The sequence below is a fragment of the Spizellomyces punctatus genome (assembly GCF_000182565.1).
Source record: "Spizellomyces punctatus DAOM BR117 chromosome Unknown supercont1.13, whole genome shotgun sequence".
Lineage (NCBI taxonomy): Eukaryota > Fungi > Chytridiomycota > Chytridiomycetes > Spizellomycetales > Spizellomycetaceae > Spizellomyces > Spizellomyces punctatus.
The window spans coordinates 50,458-73,921 of record NW_015971549.1 but is presented as its reverse complement, the minus strand read 5'-3'; the positions used below and the strand labels follow the sequence as shown (position 1 = coordinate 73,921).

Sequence of the window (23,464 nt, the reverse complement as noted above, 5' to 3'; positions counted from 1 at the left end):
TGTACATAGCATGTTACGCTGTTAGCAGCTAGATTACTATTCATCAAAGGTAAGATATCCTCTCAGCGCTGTGGGTGGTGGACGATCCTTTGCCAATGGATGTTCTGCTTATGCCATGGCCCCGACCGATTCGTCAGCGCACGAGTACCACGGGAAAGCCACGCAATGGGTTACTGTGGGCTGGGTTTCCGCAGCGATTTTTAAAAAAAAAAGTAGAGATCCTGCAAACTGCTTGCAGTCCATAATACAAAAATAAAATAAATGGCAGCAGCCGTTGAAATGGTTTCTTGGAAGAAAAACTAGACTTAAAGCAGCCAGCTGCAAAACTCAACCAAATATCGTTGAAATCTACAGGCTGTTTTACCACCTGTAACATCGCGTGTCAGTTCCCATTTCTGCTGGAGAAACTTGTCTCGCTTGCTGCTCCTCCGCCCTTCCTGTTGCTGGTGGCACCGACAAGCTTCCTTCCCTCCGCACTGCATCTCCATCCCTTCTGTCCTTTAAAGGAGTTTGCAACGGCCACCACAGCGCAGAGCTTGTTCTGTTGAGACTTGGGCTACCAGCTTTCCGGCTTCTCTACCAGTGGGACGTGAATCGAGCTTCCACATTGACAGCTATTTGTCAGATATCTGGCCCGGAAGACAACCTAGCTGTATCCAGTTTCGAGTCGAACAGACTCTAAAGTAGAGCCAAGCAAGCCAAGCATTCATACAGAAAGCAAAGGCGCATTGAGTGAGAATTTACTTTCACCTCAGTGCAGCAGTTCGCGTACGTTTTCTTATCTTCCATTAAGCAAGTTTGTTTGACTGCTGTCGGGATTCTAAGTATGCTCTGCACACCTCTGCCCCCTTTATACCCTGTTAGCCGCAGCTCCGCTCCCCAACCCGTACCCCCCTTCCGAAGCTGGCACCCCGTTTGCACTGTACGGGTCGTCACCAAAATCCCACCGAAACATTTTCAACTACCGCCTCTTGTACAGATCTCAACTGGTATGCCCATGCAATATCCAGTGAAGTTGTCCCCTACTACGGCCGAGGAAGATATGCCACCGCCACCAGATGTCAGTCTCCCGGTGAAGCCTTCCGGCGGAGAGCGATTCTCCGAGATCTTGGAAGAGGCGGAGGTAAATATTCGGAGAAGCAATTATCTGCAACCTCATGTGGTGGAGTTGCCCATTGCTTGTGCTTTGACTTCGGAAAATGGCTTGGCTGATATCTCGTTGCTGATCTTTAATCATTCTTGTTCAGTTTGTGTTTGGTGGACAGCTAGCCATTAGTCCCACTAGCATACGAATGCGATCTGCAGAGGATATTAGCTGCCGATTGAAAGATGATATAGAGGAGCTTTTAACGTTTGAGATGAATGACTTGTGTCAGGTATGACATTTGGAATTGGAGTAACTCGAGTCCACAACTGATGTAGGTATTATTTTGGAACAGAGATTGTTACCGTCACCAGAGAGCGAACAACTGCGTGCACGTTTTGTCGCAAAACTCCAGAGTATCCTTGACATAGAATGGCCGGATAAGAATATCACTGTACATCTGTTTGGGTAGGTGGATTTGAGATCCCGTCCCGTACTGCTGGTATATGACGCTAAAGCATCCATTCAGATCTTCAACAAATGGGTTGGGAACACTTAGTAGTGATGTGGACATTTGTCTCACTACACCTTGGGATGATAGAATAAATGGGGTTGCAAATATGCATGTTTTAGCGGCTGCGTTACAAAAGCGTAGGTGTACAGGCAATCTTCAATATTTGGACGCTGCTGAGACTTACATTTCTTGTAGATGGGATGGAAGGAGTGAACACGGTGGCAAAAGCAAAAGTTCCAATATGCAAGTTCTACGATCCCGAATAGTATGTATTTGCAAACAACTGCAAGGTCGCACGATTCCTTCTGCGCACGATTGATCGTCTTCTTGTCCGTATTTTCAGCCATGTAAATTGCGACATCAATGTAAATAACACCATTGCATTGCGAAATACCCGTTTGATCAAGACATACGTGGACATTGATCCTCGAGTGAAGCCATTGATGCTTGTAATAAAGCATTGGACCCGACAAAGGGCGCTAAATGATGGTAAGCGTCCTCAACCGTTATCGCTATGCATCGAGCTCTAATTAATCTTTGCATAATAGCTGCAAAAGGAGGAACACTAAGCACCTATTGTTGGACGATGATGGTGAGATAGCGGAATTGTTATTGGACGAGTTTTTTTCGCAGCGGCTGACACCTTGTGGGAATCAAAGGTTCTCAATTTCCTACAAATGCGCCAGCCTCCAATATTACCATGTTTGCACACAATGTATTTCGAACAGCTAAAGGCCGATCCTCACAAGGTCAAACCAGTGATTGTGGATGGCGTGGACTGTTCATTTTTCGAGAACCTCGAGTCTGTGCGAGGATTCGGGCAGAAAAACAATGAAACGTTAGCATCCCTTCTTTTCGGCTTCTTTCGGAGATACGCCGTAGAGTTCAATTATGAAGCGCATGTTATTTCCGTGAGACATGGCCGGTATCTTACGAAGGAAGAAAAAGGGTGGAATTTGGATGTTGAACGTACTTGTCGGTTTCTCTGTGTTGAGGAGCCATTCAATCCTCAGAGAAACCTTGCAAATTCCGCGGATGCTGTGTCTGTCGCTGGTCTGAGAAAAGAATTCGATCGTGCACTCTCGATCCTCGAAAAGGGAGAAGGACTTGAGGCTGCATGCGAACCCTATATCCCACTACATCGCCGAATACCCATCAGCAACCTTGGTCCATTACTTATGAATGGCCACAGAACGTATTTGAACGACATTGGCCGAAATGCCATGCATCATGAACTATACGGATGGCGGAAATATGATGCATATCAATCACAACTTTCTTACGACACACGGGGCGGTCATTATGGGTACAAAACAAACGGTCAGCCAGGAAACTTTTTTTACACAAACCACCCACCATATGCACACACTTCAGCCAGCGCGGCTTCCGGTCCAGATCCACGCTCGAACGGATGCGCTAGTTTGGACAATGGTGACCGGCGCTTGTTAGCTGGCCTCAACCTCATGCGTGGCGGAGCCCCACATATTACTCCGGAAGATATACACCGCTTGTCTTCACTGCAACTGGAGAGCCGACATCTCGAGAACCACCGAGTACGTCCCAATTACTATTCGTACGCAAGCGAGCGGAGGGCGGCCGAGATCAAGCGAAGAGGGGTGACTAATGTCTGGGCCACTCCGTCCCAACCGCGCGATCGTAACGGCGCAAGTGCACCTGCCGGCTCTCTTTACAAAAAAGCTACAGATGTTGGTGGCAAAAAGGATCCCGAGAAAGCAGAAAAAATGGAGAAAACTGGGGATGTCGGGCATAGCTCTCCGCGATCACCTATTCAGGTATATATTGAGAAGCAATCAGACGGCGATGATGTGAAGGAGGTTATTATTAGCGAGATTGGAAGTGATGGGCGGTCACGAACATTATCTTGTGAACGTGCCGATACAGCCCCCGACGTATCGTTGCCAGGTCCGCTTACCCATCATGCTCCCGAACCCTTGCCGCCAGAACCGTCCAAAACTTTACGATCGCCACCAGAGCAACGCGTCACCTCCGCGGCCGAATCCCAGCCGCAGCCTAAATCATCACATCTTCAGCCTCACAACCACCACAACGGTCGTCGGTCTCCTGTCCATGACCGCCGAGACAAGAGTCCGAATGGACGCAAAGCAGCATCCCATCCAGAGACCCTCTCGGTCCAGACCAAGCACAATGGCCATACGTCGCCCTCCGTTCCCGAACGTAAAACAAAGTCAGAAGGCCGAATATCTCCTAAAAAGCACGTATCACACCACGATCACGAACCTGAGCGAGACCGCCGCCGCAGATCACCTACCAAGCACGACGCCCCTCCTGAAATGGACCGCGACTGGCACCGACCTTACAAGCCTCACTCGCGGCAACATTCGGATGAACATCACATGAACCGATCCTACCCTGACGTCTCGCGACGGGAAGGACACCTTCCACCAGGAGACACGACGCATCATCCAAAACGCCGGGGTAGCAAAGGCATACTCTTGTGGGCGAATCATTCCCAACGCATGGATACCCTTACAACAACCACAACAAGCCGCAAACCCAATCTAAACGGTTTGGCAGACCCACCTAAACAAGAAGACGAACAGACACCAGTAGACAACCGACGCGGACGAGAAGCATACCCACGCGACAAGCACGGAAGAGACCCAAAAGCCTGGACCCGACCCCGCTCTCTCTCTGCGTCTGCTGCTCCCAAATCACCCTGGCAGGATGTCCGATCCGCCAAAAGCCCTGATCGAATTAATAGCGCACGAGCTGTCAAGCGACACACCGTGGAGCCCGAGTCCTTGTTGGAACCCTCAGTGGACCGACCTGCCACTGATGAAGAACAGTTGGACAATACCCATCGACGGCGCTCGGCACCGGATAAAGGAAATAAGGGACGTGGGAGACTGGGAGAACATGGGGAACATGAGCGAGATGCGTCACGATAACTCCTTTTGTGTGTGTGTGTTTGTATTGGCATGGGTGACATCTGAGCTCAAATTGTTTGCGTGTAGGGTATTCTTGTTGTTTTTTTTATTATTCTTGTTTGCGTGAATTGAATGTCCGCTCCATCCACCCACCTACTCACCCGCCCACCCACCGAACCTTTTGTAAAAAAGAGAAAATATCAAAAACAAAAGGGGAATACAAATTGCATTTAAGGCCGCCCTTTGTTCATTCGCTTTCACCACTTTAGTTTATCCTCGTGAACATTAGAGTCCATGATCTTTTAGAATATCTATCCCCAATGGTGATGAGCTTGGTAAACAGTGACAAAAACCAACATTTATCATCCAATTCTATTCTATTTTCCCACCATCTATCTACAAAAACAAAACACTACTCTAGCCCTCTATAAAGTTCATGGTGTGGTGCTAGTATCAAGAAAATCTATTGCTTGCTCTGGTAATTATTCCATGCGTTTCACGGCGCCCATAGGGAACACGCCGGATTGTTCTGAGCGGAGATTGAATCCCTGTGCCCATCCATCCTCCATAATTTCACTATAAAATAAAATGTCTAAGTCGACACTTTTATAAAATGAAAAAAAACATACAAGGAAAAACATACTTGACAAGAACACGATCCCCAGGCCACAACTCGACTTCATCATTCAATTTCGGGTAAAACCTCGCTGTAGCTTCATATACATCCCTGTTCGTTCGGTCTTGCTGGGTAGGATGGCGTAACGTGGGATATTGAATGGGATGCTGGACCCACGGAACAGGACCCGAAATATGGCCGGCATCATGAGCAGCAGAACTAAAGGGCATGTCGGTCCATTTGGTGGCCTTGTCTGTCTGCTGTTGCAATGCTGGAGCGTGTGAGGTGGGATATCGAATGGGATGCTGGACCCACGGAACAGGACCGGAAATGTGGCCGACATCATCAGCAGCAGAACCAAAAGGCACGTCAGTCCATTTGGTGGCCTTGTCATTCTGCTGTTGCAATGCTGGATCACGTAAAGTGGGATGCTGGATGATGGGATGCTGAACCCACGGAACAGGACCCGAACCATGGCCGACATCATCAGGAACACTCTCAAAAGGCATATCAGTCCATTTGGAGGAAACAGCAGGTCGCGCAGCCCGTGGACCACATCCAAGGATCGTAACCGGAAATTCAACAACAATATCCTCCAGCCGGAATCTATCTGTAGATGTTTTGGCGAGTTGGATGCGAATAATGAGGGTGTAGGAGAGAGTGAGCATATCGGGTACATCCACACTCGGTGGAATCAAATTTGGATGCGTCAGAGTCGGAGCGGGTATACGACAGGGAATGACGGTCAAGTCAGTTGACGGTATACGTATCCACTGAAGAGCAGGAAGGGATAATTTGTTTTGGGATTTCGTTCGAGTGGATTTGAGGTGAGCTGTTCCGTGGAGGTTGACATGGATTTTTGAGATGCGGATACCGGCTGTTGGAACGATACTCGTCAAAACATGGACAGAAAAGGGTTGACCTGGTTCCAAGGTTGTTGTCGATACTTGGATCGAGGTGTCCAGCATGGAGGATGGGAAGCGGCCTGGACGGGGATCTTGGACGGACTGGTTCCATGATTTGGGTGTGGGGGATAGGATGGGTGAATTGGAGCGACGGAGGTAGGATGCAATAGCGGTGGGACACCATGCTAATGGGACTGGGATGCGAAAACAGCGTTTCTGGGAACCCAAGAGTCGACCTTGGGCGACCACGGCAGCTTCAAGAAAGTAATGGATCGTAGCGCGGCTTGACCGTTGTTCTCCAATGATACTCGAGTCGGGTAAATGGAATCCTCCTTCCGGCTCTGAAAACTCGAATTGGAATGACATTGTGACGGATGCGGAAGGTGGAATGGTGATGCCCTTTGTATTTGCATCCCCAGTTGAACTCGATCCACTCGACCTCGATTCCGTTTCGTGCAAGACTGCATTATCTTCAGGGTTATTTAAGATTTGTTCTTTGGACAAGAGTTCCTTGACATCAAGGTATAAATCCCCCTTGTCATCTAAAACGACCGTCTCTACACACCCGCGAAAAGCGAGTCGAACCGACAAGACCCGCTTGTGTTTGGTGGCAGAAGTGTTTTTGATGCGAACGGTGCCAGACACGGTCCATGCATTCAGACCTGGTACACCCGTAATGAACGCGCCAGAGGCATGTGGCCGAATGTCAACAGAAATGTGTTGGGAAAAGGAGCCAGGGGGGTCATGTCGGACGGTGAGTGGCGGTTTAGGTCTGAGGGATGTAAAAGTGGGAGTTGGGAATGCGGGGCGACCTAATGCAGTGGCGGCCATGGTTGGGAGTTGCTCAAGGTAGGAAAGACCGCTAATGAGCTGCTTTTGAAAACAACAGTTAAAAAGATGGTAAAAACCCAAATAATAAGCAAAATAACACAAACCTAGAGGTCGTTTGCAATATCCCGTTTTTTGCCATGGGCGCTATCTCTTTTTCCTTCCGCAGCCGTTTTTGTGCAAAAGAAACTCTTATTTTTTTTAAATACACACAATCAAGTGTTCCAACGCGCAGACTTTAATTTTTAGCGAGTTGAAAGTTCCGATGACAGGAAGAGCGATAGGCAATATGCAATACTCTTGGCAATGCACATACATACAAGAGATATTACAACAAGAAACCATAACACACACAAGCAACTCGCAAAGCAATGCAATGCAGCAATGCAGAAAGGCATCATCAAGAAACCATTTCCTTCCAACTACAGAATCACTGCGCACAGAGCGATATCACACAAGTGATTTTTGCCATGGACGTACTACAAAATCACCTCGCACATAACACTCGCATTTACCACAAATCATCAAAACCAACGCATAGCCCGCAGCAATGATTTCCTTTTCAAAACAATGCACACTGTTCATTCATTAAGCACAACACTTGGCCATGCGCTGCTGCATCTTTCCAAACAAATTATCTATATATGAGGGATTTGGCACCAGGATTCTTAGAAAGGGCACACTGTTTTTTGCACACACAAGAATGAAAAGAAACCGAGTGCCCCCATTCACCCCCCCAACACACACAAGCATCATACATGTCTACACACAACACACACACACACATATGAAATTAAAAAAAAAGCCAAGTTCCCAACCCATCTGCAAAAAATGCGGGGGCTACCGCCTATCCCTCACATTTATTTTGAAAATGGATATTTTTATGATGACATTTTGCAAAAAAAAGAAAAATTAAACTTCGTCAAACTACAAGACAAGGCAACATTAACATCAATATGCGGGAGTTTCCAGACAAACACTTCTTACCTTTCCGGGCCTGTACACAATCTTCTTGGATTTGACATAGCTCCACTTGAACCTCTTCCACCACACAGACAATCCAAGCAACATTGCACTAATCGCCAACGTCTTCAATCCCATCTTTTTGCGCTCATCGTGCTCAGGGTAGGAAGCCCAAGAAAGGAACGTCGTCACGTCCTTGGCAAGCTGGGAGGCATTGTTGGGCGTGCCATCCTCGTAATCTACCACTTCATCGAAAATGGACCGGGCCATGGCAATCGCTCCTCCAGGAAAGTAGGGGTTGTAGTGAAGACCCTCACGAATGTTGACACCGGCCGGGGGATCGCAGTACCCGAGAAGAAGGGCGAAAATGTAATCTTCTTCACCGTGCCTTGCACGAACAATGCAACTCAAGTCCGGGGGGTAGGCTCCTCCGTTGGCAGCACGCGCAGCCTCCTCATTAGGATATGGTTTGGGCATCGCGTCCGTAAGCTACCAGATAGTTTGCAAATGTCAAAACCCCAGTTTTCAAACAAAACACAAACACACCACACACACACATACCTTTCCAGGACGCATAAACATCTGACCAGAGTCATCGGGACCATCCTCGTACTCGTACTCGGCAGCAAGCGCCTTGGCCTCAGCCTCCGTGTGACTTACACCCACCAAGTTACGGTAGTAGATGTAATCCATAGAGTGGCAAGCAGAGCAAACCTCCTTGTACACCTGGAAACCACGGCGAATGCTACCCAATCCATCAATAAACAGCACACAAAAAAAAAAAATCACACACTCTACTCACGAAGCATGGTCATAACTCTTCCATGGGCTGTAATGGTCCCACGGGTAATGAGGTGGATGCAACCCATGGTCGGCAGTCGAAAATGCATGCGCAACCGTAAAGGGAATCTCCAACTCAATCCCAAACTCCTTTGCCTTCTTTTTCAACTCGGTGGAAGCCTCCGAAACAGCCTTGTAGACAGGTGCCATGCGGTCATCGGTTAAAACATAGTTGGAGATTCCGTACCCGACAATGGCCGACGCGGCAGCCGCTTTGGTGAACCACATCATGGCGGCCTTGCGGTTAGCGCCAAACGGACCCGCTTGTGTCGATGCAAAACGGACGGGGCGGAAGGTGGATGATGCGCGGAAAGCGCGGGCGGTGGTCGTGTATGCTACCTTGGAAAGCATCGTGGCTCCACTACAAAACAACGTAAAGGTTAATCAACTGTCTTTTGTACAACCCGTTTCTTCAATGCAGATGCTACCAAAACATACCTATAAACAAGGTATCTCTATCGAATGATAAACGTATCGAAAAACGCGGGTAGGAAGGGAGGACCGCAAACCAAAACGAAACAACTCACAGTACCCACAAATGCAACGAAAACAAGCAAGGACGTGCAAAAACGAGGTCCGTCCGTCGTAAAAAGGATGAGTGCGTTACGGGTGGGCTTTCTGCGCGTCTTCCACCGACTAGCACAACCGCTTTCTAAAACGCAGAACTAGTCCCGCAAAATCCGACTTGCAAAACGCCCAGCAACAAAGAATATACACGTGACTTGCCGATAATTTCCTTTGCCTGGCAACATAGTAAGGTCGCATAAGCAACTCAACGTTTTGGCATTTCCAACATTTGCAAACATGCCAGTAGCCCAATCCCACCTCGAAGCTCAAATAAAATCCAAACTCGAAGCAGAGCATGTGGTACGTTCCACCCCCACAAAAATGAACCTCTCATCTGCACCATAAATATTCAACACACAAAACATGTTAGGAAGTGACAGATACCTCGAACGGATGCGGCCAAAGTTTTGAAGTCGTGATCGTTTCTAAACTCTTTGCCGGGAAACCTCTCTTGAGTCGACACAGGTAAATATCCGCAATCTTACTACGAACGGTTTGTTTTTGTGAGTTTATTCATAATGTTGGGATCAGGATGGTCAACGAAGCACTAAAGGACGAAATATCACAAATCCACGCCTTTTCACAAAAAACATTTACACCCGAGCAATGGGCTGCTCAACAACAATAAAATGTTATTAAAGGTGCGCATTAAAGAGTTTTGTTTTGGAACACTGGATAAGTGCTTGAGAACCAAGCCGGGTTGGATAGCGAATGAAATGACGCGCCCCTAGTTTGGCGTTGACACTTGGCCTCGTACCCAATCATCCCGTCCACCCATCATGACTCGTCCATCGTATCCCTGTCCTGCACATACACCTTGACCGTCCCATCTAAAGACATAAAAACTGAGCAAACCCAAGGTTACAAAAATCAAAATCAAGAAAACTCACCATCACCACATGTAAACACCTGTCCCCACCTCCATCCCCAGACACAATCTCTCACTTCCACCCCCTCATGATCCCGCAAGACAGCCGTCACTTGCCCACTCGCCAATGAAAACACGACAACGGCTCCATCATATGTGGGAGCAAGAACGTATCGGCCGTTGGACGAGATTTTTGTTAACCAAGAGTTGGAGCGGTACCTTTGAAAATCCCAAATCATCAATACACAGATACACATGTATCCACAAAGAAAAATGCAATCCTGACATACTCTTCATGCTGAAACCTCTTGACCTCCTCCAACGAAAACACTCCGCCCCGTCGCGTGGGATAAACAAGTTTATGCAATCGCACCGTGTTCGGCTCCGTATCTACCAAAAACATATTAGCATTCCATAAAGGACGATTTAAACATCTTTGCAAACATACTAATCGGCACATCCCCTCCATCCACAGTATCCACTTCTTCAACACCCCGACTTAAGAGATAAGTAAACATCGGCTCCCCATCTTCCAAGACCGTTTGCCATGTCCGAGGGGGTTCAGGGTACTCTAGGCATTCCACGACTTTGGTACAATCGCAATAGCACGTATAAAGATTTTCAAATGTTTGGAGTTTCTAAATGCGAGTCAGTTTGATCTTGCTTTTTGACATTGTGGGTTCCCGGCTTACCACTGCGTTTTCAAAATCAAAGAGACATATCCCGCCATCGCATGCTGCGACAAAGTACTTGTTTCCAGTGTTGGGTAGAAACGAGACGTTGAACGCCATGCACGTCTTGCCATCTTCCATGCGTTTATACTCTTGTAACCGACTAGAAAAAAAAGAAAAGCACCATGAGACAAAACGGCATCATCCAACAACCAATAAAAGCAAAACGTACCTCCAATCTTGGTCTACTTTCCATTTAATAATATACCCATCCTGACTGGTAGTAACATAATACCTCTCCCCCCGAAACTCGACACTTTTACAACACAAAATCTCCTCTTCATGCCCCTCAAGCCTCTCAACCACATTCCCAGAAATCAAATCAAACACTTTAAGAGGACACGGCAAAATATGATTATCCTCATCCTCATCACTCCATTTCTTGGGGTCCTTGAGTTTCCCACCTACGACGAGGCGGGTCATGGTAGGTGTGAACCGTCCCACATAGAATTCATCAATATTGGGTTCAGACGTGTCTTGGAGGGTTTGAATGACGCGGTAGGTTTCAAGATCCCATATTTTTGCGAGACCCATTGTGCAGAATGTTGCGAGCATGCTGCCGTCGGGTGAGAGGACCATACCCGTAATGTGCCCTGCGTCGCGCATGTCGGCTTGTTTGACGAGTGTCAGGGGTGTTGTTTCGTTGACGGTGTCGATCATGGAGGTTGTGGTTGGGAGGTGGGTCCAGTAGGTATCGGGGTAGGTGGTTGAGAGGTCAAGGAGTTCTGTCGGGTCGATAGGTGGGAGTTTGGACTAGTGTGTTGCGAGGACGTTGGTCACGATATACATATATATACACATTTGCAATAATGGGATTAGATGAATGTACCTTGGCTTTTACAGGTTTTTTGCTGGTTGTCGTTGGCTTGCGTTTTTTAGCGGTTTCCTCGTCTTCCTCACCTACGACATACAATCAAAACAATCAACATTTACAAAACTCAAACAAAACAATTGAAGAACAGCAAAGAAACAGTACCTGTCCCCTTGCCTTTTGCCTTTTTAACCGTCTTGGCCTTGCCCTTTACCTTCTTTTTCTTCCTCGTACTCGCATCACTGTCCTCGCCTTCAACATCCACAATCAAGTCCTCACTGTCATCGTCCGTCCATTCGGGTTTCGGTCGGGCTTGTTGGATGGGTTTGAGGATGGAGGAGGTGGGTGGTTTGACGGGGACAGTCGTGGTGTAGCCGGGTTCGCCGGGACTAATGATGCGGACAGGGTCGGTTTGGACATTGGCGTCGGTAAATGTTTTCTTGGAAATGTGTTTGGTTGGTGAGACGAGTGGTCCGACTTGCATGGCTTCGCTCGTCTTTTCTTGTCCCATATCTATGGGATCAGTAGAGTTTTCTTGGACCATGTTCTTTATTTGTGCAGATGCAAGGCTAATGGCAACTGGGAATGTAAAATGGTGATTCTGGCAGCTTGTCCGGAGAGGCGGACGCAAAAGATCGCGTTCCACATCAAGCATTATGCCATGTCAAAGACTATAAAACAGATACTATTATTTTTCTTGGCTTAAAACTCTACCTAATCGCAAAAAAAAAACCATAAAACACTACACTGTTTATCAACTATTAAAGTCTAAAGTATATCGAGCATAAACTAGCTCTTTCTAGAAAAAACTAAAAGTGGGGGTAAAAGCTAATAAAACGTGAGATATCTAGCAATTTAAAGGTCTGTCAAAATTAACCACCTGGCGCATACAGCCGTCTCCGCCCTTGTGCACTTTTTGCATGTCTCTGCCAGGGTAACCAAAAACACAACACTTGAACAGTGTCGGCTCGCGGTCGGGTCACGTCGGACGAGGGCGGTTCCGCTCCCCTCGCCGAGTCCATCGAAGCCACACTCTAATAGATGACCGCGTCCAAACACTACCATCGCAAATGCCCCTTGACCTCTTTTCCAAAATCCAACTCTGGGTGAGCGGCCTTTGCATGGTACTTTAGGCCATTCAGATTCTTGTACTTTTTGCCGCACCCGGCTACGCGACACCAGTACGGTCGATGGGCCACCTTAATGTTGAGCATGGACAAATCGGCGTACTCGTCCCCAGATGCCCATTCCATTTCGCAAGATCCCCGCTCAAGATGGTATTTCAGTCCGTTTGCATTCTTGTAAATCTTTAAACAATATAGTCAGTTTGCGTACATGTCTTGCACAACTCTGCTTTTGCTTACCTTTGAGCAGTATGGTGTAGGACATTTAAACATCCTTTGCTGCTTGTCCATGTCGGATATAGCGTCAGTATACGGCTGCACGTAGTTGTGTTGGGGAGGCGGTGGTGGCATGCGTCCATCCTGCTCAGAGATCATCATGGGCGAATGAGTTCGCTCTTCTGGATGTATCCTATTGGGTGACGGTGGTCGCCAGTCTTGATGATGATGATGCTGCTGATGATGATGATGGTGATGCATGGATTGCATGTGCGGGGCATGTTCCATCGTGGACGACTGTTGTTGTTGTTCAGCGGTCGGTTGTTGTGGTGGACCGTGAATGTGCACATAGCCACCCGACGGATGAGCGTACAAGCCTGGAGACAAGAGCGGAACGGAGGGTGATTGGACCGACAGCGGGGATTGTGTAGGAGGAGTGGGAGGGAATCGCGGACCGTGCCCAACCAGTGCACTTCCTGGACCTGGACTGGCTAGAGACGATTCTGAACCGGCAGGACTCTGCGGCTGCGAAGAGATGGCATTATTGTGGTTGTTGCTGTAAGAGTGGTAACTTGGCTGATGATGGTGTTGGCGATGTGCGTGGTGATGGTGCTGTTCTTGTTGCTGATGTTGTGGTGGCTGTGGTGAAGGTGGTTGCTGAAAGGATGGGCGAAAGGACGGATTTTGCAACAGATAGTTTAGGCGCGGCGGTTGCGCTTGCGGCGGCGGCGGACCGTGCGCCGAGGTCCCATGAAAGGAGGGATAATAACCAGATCCAGGGGACTGATGTGGGGTGGGCAGTGTATTGTAAGGCAGGGGCGGGGGAAAGGGTAGATGCGGCGATCCTCCATGAGCGCTTGTGGGCTCTGACGTGTGATACGGGGAGTTGTGGGAATGGTGTGGTGAGGGATGGTGATGATGGTACATGTCCGACAAGTTACTCCCATGATACTCTTGTTGTTGGTGTTGTTCTGGCGGTTGCGAGTGTGATGTTTGCTGTTGTTGTTGTTGTTGTTGAGATGGTGGTTGTGGGAGGAGGGGCGGTTGAGAAGGATGAAAGAGGACGGGAGGCAGCATCCGGTGGGGATAGAGCGGAGCGCCACCATTATTCCCACCAGCGCTGCTTGGAGTTGCTGCTGCTGCTATCGTTGGTGTTGCAGCAGCTGTCATCGACTGTTGCTCTTGTGATGATGATGATGGCGGCGGCAAGTCCATGGCAGTGGGAGAGAGGGAGACGTGGGGAGAAGGCGAAGACGAGGAAGAACGAGGAGAAGAAGAAGGCATGTAAGAATCTAGTCTCTTGATGTCTAAATGAAGCCTAGCTCTCTTTGGGGAGGATGATGCAATGTCTAGTTGGGTGTTGCGTTCATGGCGTTGTGCCCTATCATCCACCTTGCAAGAAGATGGTGGTGATGACGAAGACAAAGACGACGACGACGACGACAAACCAGGAAGAGCCATGACCAAAGAGTGAATAAAATGAAAAAACCAAAAAAAAACCAAGTGAGAGAGTGCGTGGGAAAGTCAAAAATGCAAAAAGAAAAAAAAAATAAAATATTTCATGTGAGAAATAAAAAAAGAGGAGAAAAACGGCAATAGTTGTAGATATAAGGGTGGCTATGAAATTGATTTATTATTATGGAATTTATTACGTAATGAGAATGAGCGAGGCAGGGATTTATTTTGTAAGTCTTTGTCTCTGTGAGAGAGAGAGTGGAGAGAGAGAGAGAGAGAGAGCAACTCTTTTGTTAATAAGAATAATAATAACTAAAGACTTGCAGCATCTCTCTCCCTCACTCTCTCACTCTAATTATACATTGTATTGACTCTCTCTTTTTACGAGTACCAACAGGACAGATATTACTATTACTACTTATGGACATTTACATGTGGCCTATACTCTTGTGAGTCGCCACACTATCGATATTTTCAAGTTTCTTATCCCCGTACCCTTTCATAGGCATTATATCAAATCTGTACTCAATATGTCAGACTTTTTACATGCTCTATGGCAACTACCAGCATAGTATTCAAATCGTCATACTCAGCCGTCATGCTCTGAATTCTGAGGTCACTCACAAGTTTTGTCAACAGCAGGTTGAAAACAATTGCGGGTTATGGTCTAATGGTTAAGGCGCCTGGTGATGGATCAGGAGAATACCGGGTTCAAAATCCTGGTAAGCCCGATGATAGCGAACAAACAGAACTTTTTGCAAGATGCCCATGCGTATGGGTGTGTGAAATGCTTTTCCTAAAAGCAAGGAGAAAGTGCCAATTTGATTACTTGCAAATCGTTACAGCTTCTTTTTGGCACTTATTAGGATCGGTCATATAATTCATTATAATCTATCGATGTCGTATGGGTCGTGGCATAATGGGTGAATCGCTTGTATGTGTGCATCAGGAGAGCGAATCCTAGGCTTCTCGATCGGTCTCCTCTCACACACACTCTCTCTCTTTTGCCTGTTCTCTCCAAGGAGCTGAATTAGAGAATCAATATGCCTGCTAAGGTCGTTCCATGGCCGAGTGGAATGGAATGTCCTTGTCGGCAAGTTAGAATGATGAGATTGCCAGGTTCGAGTCCTGGGATCCTCGATCATCCTTTGCTTCAGACGACTTTTTTTCAGTCCCGCTTACAAGACAGTCACTCAAAGCTCAAACCTCGGGCGGACAGTCACATTGCATGGCCCACATACAATGTGCACACTCCATCACTATTTACTCTTGTCTGGCGCATATTGTTAGATCCTCCGTAAGTGAGGCTTCTTTATGACTTATCAAATGCACACCCAAATAGCAGTGTTGTTGGTTAGATAGGGTGCTTCCTCTTGGTATGGCCATCGGATTGCTGTTGTAAGAAGTTCTTGTTTTTGTCGCCCTCGCATCCTCCCCAATGGCATTCTTTCATGATCACTTATTAACATATGTATTCACTTTCTATCTCACTCTTGTTCTTTCCACTTTTACCTTCTTTTTCGTCCTGGCAGCACTTCTTGTATAAAGCGAGAATGTCGATCACTGACCATGTCACGTGAAATACGGGCTTGTTGGTGGTGTGTGTGTTCTGCTGACGTGTTGGGAATTGCCCTGTGTTTGCTCCTGGTTCTTCTCCTTCGTTGTCCTTGTTTCCTCCTGTCGTTGTCTTTATTTATTACTTGCTTGGTGTTTTTCACCTTGTCTTTTATCGCATCGCTCTCTCCTCATTGGCTTGCTGGTCGCTTTTTGTATTTGCGTTTCGTTTTTACACACCCTGGTTCAAAAGACGCCGCCGTACCTTTCTGCTGCTTCTCCTACTATAACGACTGTTGCAAGTGCTCATTGTCCTTTTTCCAACTGCAACGGGCACACACGCACTTGAGGTGTTTTCTCATGGACGATGGGCCCGTAAACAAGGTCTGTTCACGCAATTTAATACACAATGACACTCGGCCAGCACACGGACACTCATTATGGTTTGCTCCAAGGCTAATGCCTTTGCCAGTGCTGCTGAGGACTTTGCGGAAAGAGGACAGTATGCAAACGCCGTCGAAGCTCACTTTCGTGCTGCAGGTATGCTGTCCAAGTATACATGTGTAGCACGCGCTCACAAGACAAAATGCCTTCTCTCACACTTAAAAACCCAGAACAATTTCTCTCGGCTGTTAGCTACACGGCAGATCCAGAAGCAATAAAGACTCTTAAACTCCTCTATGCAAATCACACGAGACAAGGAAAGGAACTCCAACGTCGTCTGCAAACGCGATCCCCATCTGCTTCTCCTCGTACAGCCCCTCATCATCAACAACAACAACAGCAACAGCACCCTGTCACCTCCCGCACAACAACAAAAACAACAAGGCAGCGCCCCACTTCCTTGCCTCCCCCTAACGCGCAGCCAACATGGTCACCCCATCCTCACCCTCAATTTAGTCGCCCTGGATCCTATGCTAGCCAGCGCACACCGTCTAACGAGTCTCCCTCATCGGGATTCCCGGAAACAATGGAATACGGATCGCGCCACTATTTCTTGGGCCAGTCGCAGTCGGACAGTGGTATGATGATGCATTCTCATCGAGCGACCAATGGGGTGTATGGTGGCGGTGGAAATGGTGAGTTAACCGGGCCTGTGGTGTGTTGAAATGGAAAGTGTACCGAATGCCTTGTGTGCCGGCACGGAATGGTCTTCCGGAAATGACTAATGTGCTGAATGAATCTCTTGCCCACATTTCATTTGCACGGTTATGCATGGCTCAAACACGAACTGATTCTGTCCTCTCCATCCTAGTCATTACCCACGCCACCAGCTCACAAGGACCAGCAACCATGCCCGTAACGTCCTTGGATGAGTCAGAACACTATTCACCTGACGCTATGGATTCGGTCGCCCAATCGTACTCTGTCGTCGGTGAAAAAGCCGGGGATGATCCTGAAGATCCTTTCAACAAGTTTTGGGAAGCAGTCGAGAACCTCGTTGACAAGATTTCCCTGACGGGACCTGTAGCTTTCGCTACCGCCCCTCTGGGAAACGTTCAAGGGCAAGAGCAGCCTGCAGTCAGTTCTTTGGCTGGGTATCCTGACGCGTCAAGAGGTGCAGTCCGTGGGATGTGCAAAGTATTGTGGAGCTTCTACTCATCTTTCTCATCCAACAGACCCGCAAAATCGTGACCTGGCTGATACCCTCCGCAGTACAACCATGCTCAACTCATACTTTGTCGTCCCTCCGACGGGGGAAGGTATGGCCACTTCACGCTCATTTTCCTCGCATACATCTGCGTCCGCGTCTGGGGGGATGAGTACGCAGTACGGCCGCCCCGTTTTTTACCACGGGGGTGTTGTAGTGACAGAGGCAGACAACAATATGCATCCTGTATCGGCCTCTATTGAGTCCAATTACTTTGGAGCAGCGGGTAACAGAATGAGCAGCGTTCATAGCATGAACGATTATGGTCGTGGCGGTGGGAGTGGAGTTGGCAGGGTGGCTAGCCCTATTCTTGGTTCTACAAGCGGATCGGTCATGTCAAGAGAATATGGGGGTGTGAGATTCGATAGGTAAGGACTTGCGTGTGTGTGTGGGTGCTGGAGCACGAGCTAACACGGTGGACGATACTAGGGGGCCCATGAAAAACAAGACGCAGGAAGAGCTCTTGATGGAGAATGAGCAGCTCAAACACACCATTGACCTACTCACTCGTAAACTCGCTGTGCTGGAACGCGTACGTTTTCGAGTGATTATGCAGACGAATATACCACTCACACTCATTCTTTCATGTAGGCTGCTGAAGAGAATAATCTTCTCAGGAGCAGCATCATTCAGTTCCGGCAAGATGTTCAGAAACAAGCCAAGCGCTTTATGCACAGCCAAACGCAGTCGCGCTTTGGGAGTTTGTTGCATGGACATGGTTTTGGCCGAGGGACTGGGGTGGGACATGATGGTAAACAACCACCAAACTGTGAAAACTGTTGCGCATCAAAGGCTTATTTATTTTATTTCTGGCAAGATTCGACCGCCCTGGCACACCGTGTAGCAGAGTTGGAAGAAGAGTTGAAGAGGGTGAGAGAGGACAGTGAGAAGCAGGTGTGTACTGGCTGTTGGCATGCTAGAATATCAATCTGGTGTCTCTAATGTCGGCGTTGTAGTCGACAGCTATGCAAAAGTATAAGGAAAGATGGGACAAACTCAAGGAATCCGCCAAGCGTAAAAAGGAGGCTGCATCCAGCACGACCACCACAACCAACGCAGCCCCGACGCCAACTACTGATACCAAACCGACCCCATCACCTTCCCCTCAACTCTCAAGACTACCTGACCGGCCTCACTACCAACCTCCCCCTCCTCCGTCGTCGACCTCCTCTGACTCACCTGTTCCACCGTCTCCACCCACCCACTTTTCGACAACGCCGCCAACGACGATCAATGTCGCAAAAGGGTTGGGTCTCGCTGCCGCCGCACTCGTTCCCACAGCCGCTAGAGGAGTCACCCACAACACCCGCCGAGCAAGCCTGACCAAAACCCCACCCGCAGAGCCCATCAGTCCGAAATCCCCGTCCCGTTCGAATGCTCCACCCCAACCTGTACAGCAACAAGTGCATTCGCAACATGGGCAACTGCTGAGTCCTGGGGGAGCAAGCGTATCAGCAAGTCATGGAACTGCTGCATCCATGTTTTATTCAGCGACAAGCGGCTTTGGGTTCGAATAGTGTGGGGAACGTGATTATGAGATGTTGGGTGACAGCGTGCATTTGCAATTGCGGAGTGTGTTCGTTTTGTAGTCGGGGTTTTTCTGTTTTTCGTAAAATAATACGAAAATGGGGCGAAACACTCGTGGATGTGTTTGTATTTGGCGAGTTGCTGAGTGGTTTAAATTGCGGTCGTTGGTATTTATTTATTGTTTTGACTGTTCTTTTATGTTGAAAAGACAAGTTTTGTCGTTCGTTTCCTTTCTGTATGCAGCCGTTGAATTCCAACTTGCCCAAATCTCCCAAAATTCAGACCATCAAGCAAACACACGGCGATTTTAACACTTTTAGCTCAGCGACACGCTGATGGCTGAGTTTGGAGAGTTTATTATTTACATTAAGGTCACGGGACCATCATCTCACGAGGGTGACACATTCAAGTTGAGCGGAACAGCCGAAGGGGAAGGGGAAACTGCCTTTTAAGCGTTTTTGCATCGACCAAGTGCCCCAAGAACAGTGAGCATCATTCATCCCTCACTGAATAAAGCATGACCACCGACCTCCTTACCAATGCACCTGAAGTGGAGGCCCCCGTCTTCCCACCCCGGCCTCCACGACAGGGAAGACCAACGCCGCATATTTCCTCAATGGACGAGTACAAGAAAATGTATGAGCAGAGTATAGCGGATCCTGCCACGTTTTTCGGAAAGGTATATATATACACACTATAGAGACATGGTGGTTGTGCATGTGTCTTGTCATGGAAATCGTGTAGTGATGTATTTCTAGATGGCTCAAGATCTTTTGACATGGTTTAAACCATTTGGAAAAGTCACTTTTGGGTATGCTATCATCATGGTATTGGAAGGTTTGTAATGTCTTTGCTGAATGTTGATTTCAGGTCGTTCAAGGAGGGGAATGTATCGTGGTTTTTGGATGGGCAGGTGAATGCCTGTTATAATTGCGTCGACCGACACGCGTTGGCGAATCCCGACAAGGTAAATAGAAAAGAACAGTAATAATGGATCTGTTGTGCTAATGTGTGATGTAGATTGCCATTATTTGGGAAGCGGATGAACCAAATCAGCATGTGTCGATATCGTATGGTACCGTTCTTGCCGAGGTATCGCGATTGGCCAATGTTTTGAAAAAGTATGGTGTGCGGAAAGGGGATACTGTGGCGATTTATATGCCGATGGTGGGTTCTGAATGGAAATAATTCGTTACCCTGGACGTTGACTGAATAAAATGTGTGCAGGTCCCCGAGGCTGTGTATGCCATGTTGGCTTGTGCAAGGATTGGTGCTGTTCACAGGTAAGAAAAAGCCATGCTGGCTGACAGGGCGTGATGGTTGATAATTGACACAAATCCAACTTGGATTTCTAGTGTCGTCTTTGCCGGATTCAGTGCAGATGCGCTACGTGATCGGATGCTGGATGCCAAGTGCAAGATCTTGATCACGGCGGATCAAGGTAAACGAGGAGGCAAGACGATTCAGTTGAAAAAGATTGCGGATGAGGCGCTTGCAGAGTGTCCGTCAGTTCATGTGCGTTTTTTGACGGGTTTTTTGTAAGAGGCTTGGGATTTTGATGGTGGGTGTTTAACCTTTGCGTGTAGACTGTCATTGTGTTCCAGCGGACTGGGGATGCGGCGGTTCCATTCCATCCCCCGCGAGATGTGTGGTGGCATGATGAAACGGTGAGATGGTTGGTTTGGTTTCCAAGCTTGTAAAACCGTTGGACTTAAGGATTTTACGATAGATGAACCAACGGCCTTATTGTCCTTGTGAGCCGATGAATAGCGAGGACCCTTTGTTTATGCTGTATACGAGTGGAAGGTGAGGGTGGGCAGTCTCGATGGCTCTATGACGGCCTTTGCTGATATTGGATGTGGATGTAGTACGGGGAAACCCAAGGGTGTATTGCACACGACTGCTGGATACCTTTTGGGAGTCACTGCCACTACAAAGTACATTTTCGACCTTCATGAAGACGACGTGCACGGATGCATGGCGGATGTGGGGTAAGTCCTTCTGTACACAAACTCACGGAATTGCAAGGATTGACACCACTATCCAGCTGGATTACAGGCCATTCGTACATTGTATATGGACCCTTGGCCAATGGAGTCACGACCATTCTGTTTGAGAGTATTCCCACGTACCCAAATGCCGGACGGTACTGGGAACTCGTAGACAAGCACAAGGTCACCTCGTTTTACACTGCTCCCACCGCGATTCGCGCACTCCGACGTCTTGGCGACGAACATCTCCAACCCTACAACCTCGATACCCTCCGCGTCCTAGGATCCGTTGGCGAACCCATCAACCCCGAAGCCTGGATGTGGTACTACAAAGTCGTTGGCCGAGAACGATGCGCCATTGTGGATACATACTGGCAAACCGAGACGGGCTCCATCATTATTACCCCTCTTCCTGGTGCAACACCCAGCAAACCTGGCTCAGCAACTCTCCCGTTTTTTGGCGTGGATGTCGCGGTATTGGATCCCCAAACGGGAAAAGAGTTGGTTGGAACGGGTGTTACGGGTGTCTTGGCTGTGCGGAGCTCGTTCCCTTCAATTGCGAGGAGTATTTATGATAACCATGAACGGTACATGGACACGTATTTGAAACCTTATATCGGCTATTATTTTACTGGGGATGGAGTGACGAGAGATAAGGATGGGTACTATTGGATTAGAGGACGCGTTGAGTAAGTTTCCGGATTTGCTATATTATGTACAGTGTCAAGTTGTTGACGGACGAATTTGTTGTGTGTGTCTCTTTTTGCGTCTTTTTTTTGTAGTGGTGAGTTTTTTATGTGGTTGATAGTGTTGATGTTTGCGTCTTCCTAATCATTCAAGGCTAGATGTGATCAATGTCTCTGGTCACCGAATGAGTACCGCGGAAATCGAGTCGGCCTTGGTGCAACACGCGGCATGCGCAGAAGCTGCTGTTGTTGGCATTCCTGATGAACTGACAGGGTAAACAATGTCTCCTATGATTCTATTTCGTACCACGTATTCATCTTTTTACAATAGTCAAGCGATTGTGTGCTTTTGTACGTTGAAAACGCATACGGCCCCACAAGCTACCGATCAAACCCTCCTTGCGGCTCTTACCTCCCAAGTCCGGTCGCATATTGGCCCCTTTGCCACACCCAAACGCATTGTGGTGACCCCCGACCTCCCCAAAACCCGCTCTGGCAAGATCATGCGACGAATTTTAAGAAAAGTTGCTGCGGGGGATGTAGGTGAAGAGGATGTACTCAATGAGGATGTGTTGAGGCTAAAGTTGGGGGATTTGACAACGTTGGCGGATCCAGGGGTTGTTGCGGCGCTTGTCAAGAGGGTTGCGACGAGTCAGTAACCGTGAATATGGAATTGGGTTTGTTGATGAGTTTGTGATATTGTATGGATATGTTTGGACATGTATGCGATGGGTGTAAATGTGGTTTTTTTTGCTACTGGTTGGATCTATTGCCTAATGGTATATTGATATGCAATAGACCTTTAAACAAGATATTGAACGAGTTCCTGGCTATGCATTTCTTGTGCAAGCTCATTGTGGATAACATACGCATCTGTTGCGCTCACAAGCCTAATGACCTTTCAGCGAAGCACGTCGCTTACGTTCCTGTCGATCTTCTTCGATATCCATCAGAACCTTCTCTCGTCTCATTTTCTCTACACAAAAAAAAAACGCTTTGTTAACTCATATGTTTTTTAAAAAAAAACCATTCAAAAAGAAGACTTTTAAAAACTCACGTTCCAAAGCCGCCATATCCCTCTTTCTCATCTCCCTCTCACACCGTTCCCTCACTTTCTCACCATACTCTTTGAAAACATCCACAGCCACCGCCAACTTTTCCAACCCATCCTCAAAAACCCATTGTGCTTCAAACTCCTTGACCCGTTTCCGGAACCCCATTAATACAAGCGCATCTTGTCCGCCCTTTTGTTTTAGGATTGTATTTTGGAGATGCTGGTTACTATCTTTTAGGGAAAAGTATTTGGTGTTTGTTCGGTTGTTTAGAATGTTGGTTGCTATTTTTTGGAGTGTCTTTTATGGGGTAAGATGGGTTATGGGAGGAGGGAATGATGTTGTTCAAACCTCGAGGCATTTTTGTGCTGCTTGGGCGGTGTTTTCGTGTAGGATGTGGGCATCCACAAGTCGGCGGAGTTGGATATCAAAGGGCGGTTGAATGGGGTGTGAGGGGGTTGTGCTGGTCATATTCTGTGTGTGTGTATGTGCTGTATTTTGTTGATTGGAGGGTGATGCTGGGAGGTGGAGGTGAGATCTACATGGAAGGGTACGTGGGTGACGTGAGCAAA

At 47.8% G+C, this 23,464-nt stretch overlaps 9 protein-coding genes and 1 pseudogene across 11 annotated transcripts; 5 read left to right on the top strand and 5 right to left on the bottom strand.

Moving 5' to 3' along the window:
- The first annotated feature begins 230 nt into the window (after positions 1 to 230).
- Positions 231 to 4,929, top strand: SPPG_06761 (uncharacterized protein). Its single transcript, XM_016754961.1, has 9 exons — positions 231 to 768; positions 865 to 1,123; positions 1,248 to 1,376; positions 1,440 to 1,552; positions 1,614 to 1,735; positions 1,794 to 1,863; positions 1,942 to 2,087; positions 2,147 to 2,190; positions 2,258 to 4,929. Exons 2-9 carry the CDS (start codon positions 992 to 994, stop codon positions 4,526 to 4,528), a joined length of 3,027 nt encoding a protein of 1,008 aa, XP_016605801.1. The 5' UTR covers positions 231 to 768; positions 865 to 991; the 3' UTR covers positions 4,529 to 4,929.
- On the bottom strand, positions 4,732 to 7,142 carry SPPG_06760. 2 transcript variants are annotated; one of them, XM_016754960.1, is made up of 3 exons: positions 6,964 to 7,142; positions 5,151 to 6,901; positions 4,732 to 5,083 (listed from the first exon to the last, which is right to left on the bottom strand). In XM_016754960.1, exons 2-3 carry the CDS (start codon positions 6,857 to 6,859, stop codon positions 4,990 to 4,992), a joined length of 1,803 nt encoding a protein of 600 aa, XP_016605800.1. In that variant the 5' UTR covers positions 6,860 to 6,901; positions 6,964 to 7,142; the 3' UTR covers positions 4,732 to 4,989. The 2 variants fall into 2 exon arrangements, with proteins under 2 accessions (XP_016605800.1, XP_016605799.1); XM_016754959.1 differs by having other exon boundaries at positions 5,151 to 6,898.
- Positions 7,143 to 7,397: 255 nt separating this feature from the next.
- Positions 7,398 to 9,570, bottom strand: SPPG_06759 (ubiquinol--cytochrome-c reductase catalytic subunit CYT1). The gene is made up of 6 exons (XM_016754958.1): positions 9,485 to 9,570; positions 9,098 to 9,401; positions 8,622 to 9,020; positions 8,381 to 8,564; positions 7,844 to 8,308; positions 7,398 to 7,783 (listed from the first exon to the last, which is right to left on the bottom strand). The coding sequence occupies exons 3-6, from the start codon at positions 9,008 to 9,010 to the stop codon at positions 7,769 to 7,771; spliced, it is 1,053 nt and encodes a 350-aa protein (XP_016605798.1). The 5' UTR covers positions 9,011 to 9,020; positions 9,098 to 9,401; positions 9,485 to 9,570; the 3' UTR covers positions 7,398 to 7,768.
- SPPG_06758 (uncharacterized protein) lies at positions 9,464 to 9,854 on the top strand (the record flags this gene model as incomplete). The annotated part of the gene is made up of 3 exons (XM_016754957.1): positions 9,464 to 9,526; positions 9,597 to 9,691; positions 9,758 to 9,854. The coding sequence occupies 3 exons, from the start codon at positions 9,464 to 9,466 to the stop codon at positions 9,852 to 9,854; spliced, it is 255 nt and encodes an 84-aa protein (XP_016605797.1).
- Positions 9,662 to 12,270, bottom strand: SPPG_06757 (uncharacterized protein). The gene is made up of 8 exons (XM_016754956.1): positions 11,802 to 12,270; positions 11,655 to 11,725; positions 10,998 to 11,578; positions 10,787 to 10,928; positions 10,543 to 10,732; positions 10,385 to 10,484; positions 10,117 to 10,313; positions 9,662 to 10,056 (listed from the first exon to the last, which is right to left on the bottom strand). Exons 1-8 carry the CDS (start codon positions 12,178 to 12,180, stop codon positions 10,004 to 10,006), a joined length of 1,713 nt encoding a protein of 570 aa, XP_016605796.1. The 5' UTR covers positions 12,181 to 12,270; the 3' UTR covers positions 9,662 to 10,003.
- A 23-nt stretch (positions 12,271 to 12,293) lies between these two features.
- SPPG_06756 (uncharacterized protein) lies at positions 12,294 to 14,479 on the bottom strand. Its single transcript, XM_016754955.1, has 2 exons — positions 13,001 to 14,479; positions 12,294 to 12,943 (listed from the first exon to the last, which is right to left on the bottom strand). Exons 1-2 carry the CDS (start codon positions 14,435 to 14,437, stop codon positions 12,695 to 12,697), a joined length of 1,686 nt encoding a protein of 561 aa, XP_016605795.1. The 5' UTR covers positions 14,438 to 14,479; the 3' UTR covers positions 12,294 to 12,694.
- Positions 14,480 to 15,087: 608 nt separating this feature from the next.
- Positions 15,088 to 15,162, top strand: SPPG_10161 (annotated as a pseudogene). The gene has a single exon. The product of its transcript is annotated as a tRNA-OTHER (tRNA).
- A 902-nt stretch (positions 15,163 to 16,064) lies between these two features.
- On the top strand, positions 16,065 to 19,393 carry SPPG_09402 (uncharacterized protein). Its single transcript, XM_016757565.1, has 9 exons — positions 16,065 to 16,369; positions 16,441 to 16,525; positions 16,600 to 17,064; positions 17,241 to 17,543; positions 17,605 to 18,004; positions 18,066 to 18,168; positions 18,228 to 18,387; positions 18,454 to 18,530; positions 18,593 to 19,393. Exons 1-9 carry the CDS (start codon positions 16,346 to 16,348, stop codon positions 19,151 to 19,153), a joined length of 2,178 nt encoding a protein of 725 aa, XP_016605794.1. The 5' UTR covers positions 16,065 to 16,345; the 3' UTR covers positions 19,154 to 19,393.
- A 130-nt stretch (positions 19,394 to 19,523) lies between these two features.
- SPPG_09401 (acetate-CoA ligase) lies at positions 19,524 to 22,499 on the top strand (the record flags this gene model as incomplete). Its single annotated transcript, XM_016757564.1, has 12 exons — positions 19,524 to 19,842; positions 19,922 to 19,974; positions 20,034 to 20,130; positions 20,184 to 20,330; positions 20,391 to 20,446; positions 20,519 to 20,678; positions 20,750 to 20,830; positions 20,893 to 20,969; positions 21,032 to 21,154; positions 21,211 to 21,843; positions 21,995 to 22,114; positions 22,172 to 22,499. The coding sequence occupies exons 1-12, from the start codon at positions 19,681 to 19,683 to the stop codon at positions 22,497 to 22,499; spliced, it is 2,037 nt and encodes a 678-aa protein (XP_016605793.1). The 5' UTR covers positions 19,524 to 19,680.
- A 20-nt stretch (positions 22,500 to 22,519) lies between these two features.
- On the bottom strand, positions 22,520 to 23,429 carry SPPG_06753 (uncharacterized protein). Its single transcript, XM_016754954.1, has 3 exons — positions 23,244 to 23,429; positions 22,898 to 23,192; positions 22,520 to 22,816 (listed from the first exon to the last, which is right to left on the bottom strand). The coding sequence occupies exons 1-3, from the start codon at positions 23,361 to 23,363 to the stop codon at positions 22,731 to 22,733; spliced, it is 501 nt and encodes a 166-aa protein (XP_016605792.1). The 5' UTR covers positions 23,364 to 23,429; the 3' UTR covers positions 22,520 to 22,730.
- Positions 23,430 to 23,464: the final 35 nt, after the last annotated feature.

Excerpts from the sequence above, each read along its gene's own strand:
- SPPG_06761 (XM_016754961.1), top strand. The coding sequence starts at position 992 with ATGCCCATGCAATATCCAGTGAAGTTGTCCCCTACTACGGCCGAGGAA. Across the intron at positions 1,377-1,439 it reads AGATGAATGACTTGTGTCAG|AGATTGTTACCGTCACCAGA; the intron begins GTATGACATTTG and ends ATTTTGGAACAG. Across the intron at positions 1,736-1,793 it reads AGCGGCTGCGTTACAAAAGC|ATGGGATGGAAGGAGTGAAC; the intron begins GTAGGTGTACAG and ends CATTTCTTGTAG.
- SPPG_06753 (XM_016754954.1), bottom strand. The coding sequence starts at position 23,363 with ATGACCAGCACAACCCCCTCACACCCCATTCAACCGCCCTTTGATATC. Across the intron at positions 23,193-23,243 it reads CAGCACAAAAATGCCTCGAG|ACACTCCAAAAAATAGCAAC; the intron begins GTTTGAACAACA and ends ACCCCATAAAAG. Across the intron at positions 22,817-22,897 it reads GGATATGGCGGCTTTGGAAC|AGAAAATGAGACGAGAGAAG; the intron begins GTGAGTTTTTAA and ends TTTTTTGTGTAG.
- SPPG_06760 (XM_016754960.1), bottom strand. The coding sequence starts at position 6,859 with ATGGCCGCCACTGCATTAGGTCGCCCCGCATTCCCAACTCCCACTTTT. Across the intron at positions 5,084-5,150 it reads GGGGATCGTGTTCTTGTCAA|TGAAATTATGGAGGATGGAT; the intron begins GTATGTTTTTCC and ends TTTATTTTATAG.
- SPPG_09402 (XM_016757565.1), top strand. The coding sequence starts at position 16,346 with ATGGACGATGGGCCCGTAAACAAG. Across the intron at positions 16,370-16,440 it reads ACGATGGGCCCGTAAACAAG|GCTAATGCCTTTGCCAGTGC; the intron begins GTCTGTTCACGC and ends GTTTGCTCCAAG. Across the intron at positions 18,531-18,592 it reads GAGAGGACAGTGAGAAGCAG|TCGACAGCTATGCAAAAGTA; the intron begins GTGTGTACTGGC and ends TCGGCGTTGTAG.
- SPPG_06756 (XM_016754955.1), bottom strand. The coding sequence starts at position 14,437 with ATGGCTCTTCCTGGTTTGTCGTCGTCGTCGTCGTCTTTGTCTTCGTCA. Across the intron at positions 12,944-13,000 it reads CTACACCATACTGCTCAAAG|ATTTACAAGAATGCAAACGG; the intron begins GTAAGCAAAAGC and ends TATTGTTTAAAG.
- SPPG_06757 (XM_016754956.1), bottom strand. The coding sequence starts at position 12,180 with ATGGTCCAAGAAAACTCTACTGATCCCATAGATATGGGACAAGAAAAG. Across the intron at positions 11,579-11,654 it reads AAAAACCTGTAAAAGCCAAG|TCCAAACTCCCACCTATCGA; the intron begins GTACATTCATCT and ends GCAACACACTAG. Across the intron at positions 10,929-10,997 it reads AAAGTAGACCAAGATTGGAG|TCGGTTACAAGAGTATAAAC; the intron begins GTACGTTTTGCT and ends TTTTTTTTCTAG.
- SPPG_06759 (XM_016754958.1), bottom strand. The coding sequence starts at position 9,010 with ATGCTTTCCAAGGTAGCATACACGACCACCGCCCGCGCTTTCCGCGCA. Across the intron at positions 8,565-8,621 it reads AAGAGTTATGACCATGCTTC|CATTCGCCGTGGTTTCCAGG; the intron begins GTGAGTAGAGTG and ends TGGATTGGGTAG. Across the intron at positions 8,309-8,380 it reads TGTTTATGCGTCCTGGAAAG|CTTACGGACGCGATGCCCAA; the intron begins GTATGTGTGTGT and ends ACTATCTGGTAG.